Below are 11,997 nucleotides of genomic sequence, written 5' to 3' on the forward strand. Positions count from 1 at the left end.
AGGATGAATGGATGGTGATTATCACACAAAAACTATAGAATGGACCCTAGTTTAGCACATAGGATACATTATGTGCCGTTACCATAACGTCCCGGCATAGAATAAACCACCCCTTCATTTTTCGTGGGTGTCGTAAGATGCGATTAAAAGAGGGCAAGGGATGGTTAGCAGCGGTCCTCTTAAAACATCTACAAAGCCTAACTGCGGTTGCCAATCTACCTGCCAAGCGTGGCGATTACTGGCGCAAACTCCCCAAGGGGTAGGTTTATGTTCAGCAGTGGACAGTTTAAGTCTAATATGATGATGATGATATATTTTGTATTGATATTTTGTTGGAGATTTCATGGTTGGAGATTGGACATCATGATAAATACATTTGAAAATCCCTTATGTAGTAATGATTCTATTTTAATAATGAAATTACTGTTACGTTAATAATTTTAATATCTTCATGCTATTAAAAAATTCGTTATCTTTTTGTTACTATGAAATGATTACACCCATTTGTCCTTTCATCTGCCATTAACTGAAATATTATGATTAATAATTTAATAAAACTAAAATATTCTTCATTAGTATTATTGGATTCAAATTACAATTTGACTATAATTTATTTACTTGAATTTTGTCTATTTATAATTAAGGTAAAAGCACTATTAACTTAAATCAGTATAAATAAAGTATTAGGTAAAGTAAGTATATAAGTTATTTTTAAATAATCTATAATAATAAATGCTGAGTGGCCTCGACGTACAATAGGCCACCCCGTCCATTTCCGAGGGTGTCGTAAGAGAATTAAAAACATCTCTGATGGCAAAAGAGGGTTTTGCCGGTATTTGTCACGCTTGGCAGGCGGACTGACAACCGCAGTTAGGCTTTGGAGATGTTTTAAGAGGGACGCTGCTGCCTATCCCTCGTCCTCCCTTAGTCGCCTCTAACGACACCCACGGGAAACGAAGGGGTGGCCTATTCTATGCCGGGATCACACGGGAAACATAATGCGTAAAAAAATAAGCAACTACTACATATTAAAGTATTAAAATATAAAAAAAGGTATATTTTTTCTTGAACATTCCCATATCGTATTTTTTAGGAAATATTGCTGTAGATTTTTTTTATACATCTTAGAATGGCAAACAAGCTGACGGCCCACCTGATTGAAAGTGGTAACCGTCGCCTATAGACATGAGCAGCATCATGGACATAATAGAGTATCTGTTTCGCTCATGACCTTGACCATGACCTTCAAACCGAAACACAGCCAAGCCAGCGCTTCAGGGTGGGATATAGCGTGAATTTACAGGGTACAGAGGAATAACACCTGAGTCCTCAGGAATGGCAACGCATGGGGGGTATCATGGGCGAAACAGTATACTCTGTTATGTCCATGGTACTGCTCATGTCTACAGGCGACGGTTACCACTTTCCATCAGGTGGACCATCAGCTTGTTTGCCACTCTAAGTTGTATAAAAAAAAAACCCTTTAAACCGAAACACATATTATAGTTATTTGTTTCATAATTTTGTTTTTAGTATCGGGAAAATAGCGAAATAAATACAAAACGGTGCCGAGCTCCCGGTCTAACTTATCTAACGGTTATTAAGTATGACAGAACTTGACTAAATGCATGTGGGTAATTTATATACGACATTCAAATGACGCGAGAATAAATAGGGACACGGAGACATTTGGCGCCCTCATTAATAGATACATTTCCCCCGTGTTAGTATTGCGAATATAAACAATGTTTTATATATTGTTAATATTTTTTGGCTTGGTTCACACGAGTTTTGCTTTGGGTAAGTTACGAACATTATCCTAATACCAGTTAGACGTGGGGGAAGGATTGTAAGTTATACGTAGTACCATTCCTATTGCGAGCAATATACCCAGGCAGTTTGACCTCCACGTGGTCTCGCCTGTTAACCATCGTGCTGAATTCCACGTGTATTAATCACGATGGGCTAACTGATCTGCTGTTTTATTCTTACCTATTATCCCTTATTGGTGCTCCACCACCGTATACCGTTAGTGCAGGTGGGCTTATCATTCCATTATCATCTATTAAAAAAATACCAGTTAGGTCCCTCGTATAATAAATAGTGTTACTCAAATTATAAGTAAATTTTTAAATATGTTCGCGTAAAAAATCGTTAATGTTTAACGTTAACGATATTTAATGTCATATTGTCATAACTAATTAATATATTTATTACAATACCGTTTAAGCACGGATTTTTCGCTATATACTTAAATTCGTTTCAAAATTTTAGTCCGTAGTAATAAATTGTTAATGTTAAATGAAAGTTAATGTCATTTTATTACAATTAATCGATTTAATAATTTGATTCACGGGTTTTTCGTTATGTACCTAAATTCATATAAAAATTTTAGTCAGTTTTTAATAAAAAATAAGAAAAACTGGTTAATGTTAAATGAATGTTATTAAATAATATCATGGTATTAAAATTAATCGATTAAGTAATTCGATTACATTATTCGTTCCCATGCCCATTGTACAGTAATAGTTTAAATTGAATTGTTGCTAGTCGATTCAATCAACGATTAAAAATCTACGATTATACAGCGTCGCGAGTTCTAGAAGTCGTTAGATTGTCTGTCATTTCCTGGATACACGCTTATTACATATTGTGGTTTACACTTGTCATAAAGGTTTCTGTAGTATCAATGATAATTGCATAGTAATGCTTGTGTTATTATGCAATTATTGTTGATCGACATTACTAATTAAATGAAGTCTTACGAATTAAAAATATTTGTAAATTATTATTTTACATTTTTGAAATGCATAGCATGGTAGTTCGTTTCATTTCATACACTAAGAGGTTTTATTAATTTTAGTAATATGGGCGTAATAATGTTTACGGTTTACATTACAGTTCTAAGTTTAAACATTTCTTTATCGATTACATAGTAACTATTTTAGTTTAGTTTACCAGAGGCAGAGTTTGTACAAAAGTCGTTTACTTGGGCACCTCTGTCCCGTTCGTGTTTATACCGTGAAGTAGTTGTGTTTGCATGGCTGTTTCGGTTTGAAGGGTGAGATATGGCCTTATTTATATATATAAATTCACGCCATATTCCACCCTTCAAACCGAAACACAGTCATGCAAACACAACTGCTTCACGGTTGAAACACGAATGTGACAGAGGTACCCAAGCAATCGACTTTTGTACAAAGTCTCCCTCTGGTAAAATATACGTGCTTACTTGGTAAGTTACAAATTGCACAGGAGGTCTCACTTTGAAGTGAATGATCCTTAACTTTGAGGTCTTATTTAACATTATAATGTGCATTGCTAAGTTATTACGGACACTTTGTTTATGACAACTTATGCTTGTTTACCACCTCAGTGGTATAAAAAAAAAACTTTAGGTGATTACAACAATATGAGTATTCCGATAATGTACGTGCATACAATTTAATTCGTACTTTTAGTTAATTTTGATTGACAACCTTAGACTTAACAACTTAGTGTCTACTTACTAGTATTATAAATTTGAAAGTAAATTTGATTGTTAGTTACCTTTTTGCGCCTTTTTTTTAATGGGTACTAAAGAAATGGTAACCCCGTCTGCGCTATTGGTATACGCTGGCAGGGCACTAGTGAGGGATGATAGGTGACAATGCAAGCAGATCAATTAGCCCATCGTAATAAAATCCGCTAGATTTTTTTTTACAACACAGGGGGCAAACGAGCATGCGGCTCACCTGGTGGTAAGTAACTACCGCCGCCCATGATCACCCGCACCATGACTGTTTGCCACGGGGAACTGCGTGGAGGTCGACCTGATACGGTGTATTGCTAACAACGAGACAGTTAGACCTCATTACTAACAATTCCCTTTTCCAATTTTTGCGCCTTATTACTACGTGCAAGTACTATTTGGTTTGGACAAGAAGATATATATACTTTTTATCAATCATTCCGGTCTTGCAGATGAAGCTGTGGGTAAAAACTTAATAGCTAGTATTTACGAGTTGACTGTACTTAGTTGAATTACATAAAACGGTCAGACCAATATAAACAAAAGTAGAACTACAAATGTTTGCGTTGTTCGAAATTCGAACAAGCACGAACGGAATACAGTTAGATAGATACAATGGCATTTAAAAAAAGTAAATACTTAATTTTTTCTATTTTATGCCCCTTTAGACAAAGTACAAACGAGTCTATTGATAGAATCGTTATCGTAATCGAGGCTATGATGTAGAATGAGATGGCGACGTGCGCAGTGTTGTTTTTAAGGGTTCCGTACTTCCAAAGGGAAAAACCCTTATAGGATCACTTTGTTGTTTGCCGTCGTCCTGTCCGTCTGTCTGTCAAGAACCTTTATCTTAGGAACGCCTGGTGGTATCAAACCGTGTGGTCCCGTCATAGAATAGGCTATCCTTTCCTTTCCTGTGGGTATCGTAAGAGGCGAGTGAGGAAACTAAATAGTCGAAAGCAGCGTTCTTCTTAAAACATTACCAAAATCTAACTGCAGTTACCAATTCGCCTGCCTTCGTTGTAACTATTGGCAAAAGTCCCCCAGAGGGAGCTTTATATCCACCAGTAATAATAATGATAATAGTAAATTATTTTCAGGAGATTTAATACCATCAGAGAAAGTACCAATATCTGATGACGATCGAAAAGATGTATCAAAAAACCCAGAGATAAACTACGAAAAGATAGTGGGCGGTGTTGAGACAGATATAGAGAAACGCCCATATCAGGTGGCTCTGATATTGGACAACAAATACTTCTGTGGTGGATTTATCATAAGTGAGAATTATGTTTTGACTGCGGCACATTGCGCTGAAGGGTATGTTATATTTGATTGTATTATTAACTCTTTTATAGATAGATACTCTTTATTGTTTCATCCAAAAGATTACAATAATAAACTTACTATAGATACAAAGAATTACAAGAAAAAATCACAGTGAGAAAACAATGGGCGACCTCATCGCTAAGAGCGATTTGTTCCAGGGAATCTTTGGATGGAGAGGAGTAGTTATAAACAGTTATATCTTTAGAATAAGGTACAACATTGTTGACATTTTCATGTTATGCACAACAATTCTAAAAATAAATAAAAATAATAAAAAGAGTTCGTGTTTCTCCATTTTAGTTTCTCAGTTTTGTCACGACGGGTAGGTATAGACTATAAATTTAATTTAGGTGCTGTGTTTATTGAATTTGCAAATTTGTTTTGCTGCCGTTTTATCACGTTGACTTTTATATTTATAACGCCATCTATTATTACGGTACTACAAACTGTAATAAATATATCACTGCTAGGTGGCGCTTTATAAAGAAATGTCCCCAGAACAAAACTAAGATCCAATAAATACATATGGAGAACTGTAATGTAAGAAACTTTATATTCATTTTCTTATAAATATGGTCTTTATTGAGAGACTAAAGGCAGAAATAAAAAATAAAAAAAAAAAAGAAATATTATTAAAAGCAGATTATTTACGTCATCCGACTTTCTATTTTAATAAAAGCTGTAGAATCTAATATAATTAAAATATGATTAACTATATTCATAAAATAATTTCAGAATCTCTCCAGAAAACGTGACAATGCGCGTCGGTAGTTCATGGCGAAGGAATGGCACTATAGTTCCCATATCAGAGGTGTGGACACATCCGCAGTACGGACAACCTACGTTCGATAAAGACGTCGCTGTGCTCAAGACAGCTTCTCCCATGGAGTTCAATGACTATGTTCAACCAGTAGCTTTGCCTCCTTTAGGCCGACCTATGGTGGGCGGAACTGATATTGAAGTCAGCGGTTGGGGGCGGACTCAGGTTTGTTTTTCACAAGATTAGCAGTGAAACTCGTAATCTTGTTAGTTTTCTTTATTCAGTTAAAAGTAAAAAATCATTACACACTTTCGAATTTATTATATTATTAGTATTTACCTTATAAGGCAAGCTGTAACTATAGACTTCGACGTTGGTTAAGTGGTTTCTCATAGAGTTTTATTTCTTTTTAGGGTTCCGTACCTCTTAAGGAAAAAACGGAACCCTTATAGTATCACTTCGTTGTTCGTCTGTCCGTCCGTCCGTCCCTTTATCTGTCAAGACCCTTCTTCTTAAGAATACCTAAATGTATCAAGTTGAAATTAATATCATATACTCAGGTCTGCAATCTCTTAAAGCAGTGAAAAAATCAAGTTTCTAAGTCGACGTAATCAACCGCCTTTTTTATTTCATTTAGATATATTGTATATTTTGACATTCGCAAAGGTAAACAAAACAAGTTATTTCCCGTTGATCTAGAATCATAAAATTTGGCAAGATGCAATGTCATGTAACACAAGGAAAGGAAAAATTCCGAGCTCCTAAATTTGTAGTTATTTAAAAAAAAGTTTTTAAACTTAATAAATTTGTACGGAACCCTCATTACGCGAGTCCGACACACACTTGACCGGTTTTTACTAGTGTCATTGTTTGTTCTTTTTATCGTACCCAACATCCTGGGGCTAGACGTGCTAACATTATTTTTATTCCGTCATCAGAATAAATGACGGACCATTTTGGAGATTTCGAGACTTTTCCAGCATAGTCGTACTTGTTTTTTATTACCGGTACGGTCACAAGGACATCGTGGATCTATCGTTTGGTAGAAGCAAGAGAATTTTTTATTAAATTCAAACATTTTTAACTTTAAAAACTTTTCTATTTCAATTCAGTTGTATTTTTTTTATGTTTGTTACGTCATAACTCCTTCTTTTTTTATGACTGAAAATTCTTTTTTGATCTGAAAGCATAGACACTTACATATTGGCCCCATAGAGATTTTATCAAACTTGGTACAGAAGTCTATAGTAGTTAGTAGTTTTTAAATTGAAATAATTCGGTTTGAAGGGTGGAATATGGCGTGAATTTACTGGGTACAGAGGAATAACACCTGAGTCCTCAGGAATACCAACGCATGGGGGGGTATCATGGGCGAAACAGTTTACTCTGTTATGTCCATGGTACTGCTCATGTCTATAGGCGACGGTTACCATTTTCTATCAGGTGGGCCGTCAGCTTGTTTGCCATTCTAAGTTGTATAAAAAAAAAGGTTGGCAACTAATTGTTACAAAAATACGTCATTGGTTTCTTCTTCTATAAAAGTGCAATAAAAGAATTTTCTTTCCTTTCTTGCTTACGTGACAACGCAATGAGCGAGTTAACAACCAAAATTACGTGATAAGCTCGTGTAGAAAATAGAAAAACCTGTATTTTCGTTATAAAAATCCGTTGACATCCAAATTGCGCATCTATCCGTATCGATTTTCAATAACTTTCCGAGCGTAGTGCGTCGAAGACTGGTTTCTTCGTGTAAATGAGATTTCAGATTCGGTTCTCGACTCACTGGGCCAATTTAGAAGTCGGTTTCAGACTTTTCTTAAATTAACTCGTGTCTGCGTATTTTGGGATGTGTCCCTTGTATATACGTTTTTATCTGTTTTAGTGCAGGGTAAATTTTACTAATTTTATCTTATTAATATAATAAAATTGAAACTAAACGACGTTTGAATATGGGAGTTATTTAAGATAATAAAATATGAGGATCTTAATAAAAGCAATAGAAATAAATAAATAAAATCCAATTCTCCCCTCAACAGAATGTTATCGTCCTATAGTAAAGCCGTAAACGTTCACCATGATATCGACATCTTTGGTAATTCTTTAGTGCAGTTTATTAGGCTTATTAATAATATGGATTGGTAATTAGGTCCTCTCTAATTGTATAATTGTTACTTAGTATACATTGACGCTTATCTGTGAGAGCTGTATACACCTTTAATTGATGTGTTCATATGACCTTAAGCTTGGTAGTGAGGAGTGAGATGTTTTTGTTCAACTAAACTTAGATTTAAGCATTTTTAATAGTAGTTTTTCACTTTTTACTTACTTATATCATTGTACATTGTCTGCTTAATTGTTGTGAGCATATTGTTGGTGTGTCTTTTATAAATAAATAAATAAATAAACCTGTCTGCCTGTCTGCCTGTCTGTATGTTTGTTCCGGCGTCATGCGAAACTTAAAAATAGGTATATATTTTATCGTGATATACTAACTAGAATTGGTCTACGAGTATTTCTAGATTTTAGAATTACACCAAAGAATCACATTGTGATGCCCATGGCATCCCTCACGTGTTGTCTTACCTGAGAACTATGGTGTTTTGCTTCGTATGTTCTATTTTTAATTCAAACTGAAACACAGCCATTCAAGGATAGCTGCTTCACAGCAGAAACATGTAGGACAGAGGTATTCAAGCAGTCGGTGGGAGAGGGATTGTTAGTAATGGGGACATTAATCCCCATTAGTAGCACTACTCTGTCAGACCAACTTCTTCGCGATTCCAGTTGAAAATCATCATGATTAATTCTTGTTGAAACCATCACTATGAGCTAACTATAAGGCAAGTCGCCTTCATCCTCACCTATCATCCCTCATTGGTGCCCCGCCAGAGTATACCGATAGCACAGATGGGGTTACTATTCCCTTATCATCTATTAAGAACTCAAGCAGACGACTATTGTACCAAGTCACATTCTGGTGGAATAATGCATGTTTATTTCATTTCAGCAAGGAGCCCCTTCAATACCCGAGAGGTTGATGGAAGTGACTATTCCTGTAGTAAACTATTACCAGTGCTTCTTGTCATACTATGCTTACTTGACGAAGAATATGTTTTGTGCCGGTAACTTCTTTTTGGGAGGAAAGGGAACTTGTCAGGTACCTTTTTTTTATACAACTTAGAATGGCAAACAAGCTGACGGCCCACCTGATTGAAAGTGGTAACCGTCGCCTATTGACATGAGCAGTACCGTGTACATAACAGAGTATACTGTTACGCCCATGATACCCCCCATGCGTTGCCATTCCTGAGGACTCAGGTGTTATTCCTCTATACCCAGTAAATTCACGTCATATCCCACCCTTCAAACCGAAACACAGCCATGCAAACACTACTGCTACACGGTTGAAACACGAATGGGGCAGAGGTACCCAAGTAATTGACTTTTGTACAAAGTCTCCCTCTGGTAGACTTTGTACAAAATCTACCAGAGTACTTTGTACTGGCTAACCCACGTGTTTTAATTAATTTAATTAGCTAGTTTTAATTAGTTTAAGTAGTTTATATTCTAGCTAATAATAACTACTCATCTCTCTTAAATTCATTTCCTTCATTTATAAGTCCATCCATTTCACGTCGTATTACGAGGATGTTTTTAAAAAAAATGTCACTAAATGTTATGTGTGAAAAACAAAAATAATCATCGACGTAACATACTTCTCATTAACATTACTGAGTTGCCATAAGTCAAGGTTAGTTAATAAACAATGTTTGGAATAACAATAGTAAAGATAAATGTTAGTTCTTACTTAATATTACATAATGTGCAAGTATGTTTGTTTCTCTGTAACTTTATAGTGTCTTAACGGCTAATTCAAAATGGATAATTTTAACATAATAATTCTATACCTCTATTTGGTGCGCTCAAACTCTCACTAGCTTCAAAACATCTGTTAAATCTTACTACCTCTCCCTTTAGTACAATTTTCCTGTGCTTTCTCTTTTCATTTTCCTTTGTCATTCTCTGCTGTTGTATGTGTGTTATTAAATATGTGCATGTATATATATTCTTTACTGCACTTCAACAAAACAGCTAGTTTAACAACTTTTTTTTTTATACAACTTAGAATGGCAAGCAAGCTGACAGTCCACCTGATGGAAAGTGGTAACCGTCGCCTATAGACATGAGCAGTACCATGGACATAACAGAGTATACTGTTACGCCCATGATACCCCCTATGCGTTGCCATTCCTGAGGACTCAGATGTTATTCCTCTGTACCCAGTAAATTCACGCCATATCCCACCCTTCAAACTGAAACACAAAAGCATTTATTCAAAAAAAAAAGCAATTGAATTAAATTGAATTAAAAGCAATAAATTTGCTTACTTTGCTTTTTATCAATTAAATTTGATAAACTGCACTTCAACAAAACAACTAGTTTAACAACTTATAACTAATATTGACTTTATTTTTTATTTTTCTTGCTTGGTGGAAAAAGTGTAAAATAAATAAATGAATATATTTAAATAACCAGTAACATGGATTTCCACAAGATCTACGATCAACATCTAGTTCAGTGAAATATTTATTATTTATTTATTTCAGGGTGACTCCGGTGGAGCAGCAGTTCAAGATGGTTACTGTGTTGGCATAGTATCATTCGGTCGTGGTTGTGCGCAACCATTATCGCCAAGTGTGTTCGCCAACATCGCTCAACCCGATATAAGGAATTTCATTAAAGAACATACCGGTTTATAGAATAATTGAAACGGCAACCCTGGACGGTCTCAGATCAATTAGACTCTCGGTCTTGCCCTCAATATCCGTTTCTCTTATCTTGCAATTTTCTCAAGTCAACTGGATCTACTTTTTTATTTGAAAGTACTTGCTCATTGTAAAGTAAAGTGGTATAAAATTGTGAGACACGATTATTTCGAATGCTTATAATTTTTTATCAGATATTTAAAAATAGCTTTCGATAATTACTATTATCAATTTTATTATTATAAATGCGAATGTGAGTTTGTTTATTTGTTACTCATTCATGTCTAAACCGCTGAATCTATTGTAGTGAATTTTAGTATAGAGATAGTCGGGATCCTGGAGGTTGTTATTAGGTTACTTTTTTTTAAATTGCTTGTATTCAAATATCGGCTCATTCAAAAATATTTAATACATATACATATATATATATATATATATATATATATATATACATATATTGTTAAAATTGCAACAGTTCATTTTATGGGACACTTTAAGGGTTTAACGAGAACCTTGGGTAAGATTTTGCTATACATTGGCCGGAGACCCCAGAAGTTATTTCGTTAAGGGCCTACACAGTTGAGGGACAGTCCCCGGGGCATTTTTAACTTGGCCCCTTTATTAGATGCTTTTTATTGAAAGAGTCATGTTGTCTTTCTGTCCTTTTGTCATCGTATCATGCTTATTTTTTTATATTTAGTACGACATTTAATCACAAAAATAAAGTAAAAAAAAAAAAAAAACTAAGAGCATTAAAGTTAAAATTAAAAGTATTCCAGACAAATTTTTTATACCATAAAGGTGGTAACCAAGCATACAGCCCGTCTGATGGTAAACGGTTACTGTAGCCTATGGACGCCTGCAACACAAGGGGTTTCACGCGCGCGTTGCCGACCCTGAAGAAACTTTACTATACCCTTTTTGAAGTACCCCAATATTATATCTGGAGTGTCTCTAACGCTTTTAAATTTTATACCTGTATTTTATGCATCGTAATAAAAAGAGTTTTTTTGAAATATTTAAATTCTTTTAAAATTTAAATAAGGACATTGTACTTAATAAAGTGTGCCTCTCGTCTGCGTAGGCAGACCTCCGAGTAATTAACATACATATGTTAACTTCGGAGGTTGAATTTACTGTTAAAATTGTATTTGTAAATTTACCTATAATAATATATTTATGAATATTAAACTATGGTTTAAAAATAAACATGCGTGCTTATCTTTACATCCATTTCCATGAATCCTATTAAAATTTCTAAATCAAACTAAGTATAAAAAAAGTTTAACCTACTTAAATCAATCCTAGAAAAAGATGCTTAGCTAAGTTTGTAGGTATTATTTATTAACTCCTTTATTCATAAAAACTAAAAGCTTCTACAAGTCTATTTTAACTATAACAATGTTTTGTCTTCTTTTTTTTTTTAATCGGGAATTCAGTGTAGATACAAAAATAGAGACAAAACAGTTCAATAGCTAGAATAGGTTTATGACAGGTTTAACGTTTTTACGAATAAGGGGGTAAGAATAACACTTAGATAAGTTACTGTATTCAATGTCTCTAGATGGAGACTACTCCTGAGGATTAGGGTGATATGCCCCTTATCTTTTTTTTTACAACTTATTATGGCA

General features: G+C 34.7%; 1 protein-coding gene across 1 annotated transcript; it reads left to right on the forward strand.

Annotated features, from left to right (window-relative positions):
• Positions 1–1,578: 1,578 nt before the first annotated feature.
• On the forward strand, positions 1,579–11,577 carry LOC113523447 (trypsin-7-like). Its single transcript, XM_031907471.2, has 5 exons — positions 1,579–1,800; positions 4,612–4,831; positions 5,576–5,825; positions 8,608–8,757; positions 10,208–11,577. Exons 1-5 carry the CDS (start codon positions 1,746–1,748, stop codon positions 10,358–10,360), a joined length of 828 nt encoding a protein of 275 aa, XP_031763331.1. The 5' UTR covers positions 1,579–1,745; the 3' UTR covers positions 10,361–11,577.
• The last annotated feature ends 420 nt before the right edge of the window (positions 11,578–11,997 follow it).

The sequence above is a fragment of the Galleria mellonella genome, unplaced genomic scaffold (assembly GCF_026898425.1).
Source record: "Galleria mellonella isolate WM207_F2 unplaced genomic scaffold, CSIRO_AGI_GalMel_v1 utg270, whole genome shotgun sequence".
Classification (NCBI taxonomy): Eukaryota; Metazoa; Arthropoda; class Insecta; order Lepidoptera; family Pyralidae; genus Galleria; species Galleria mellonella.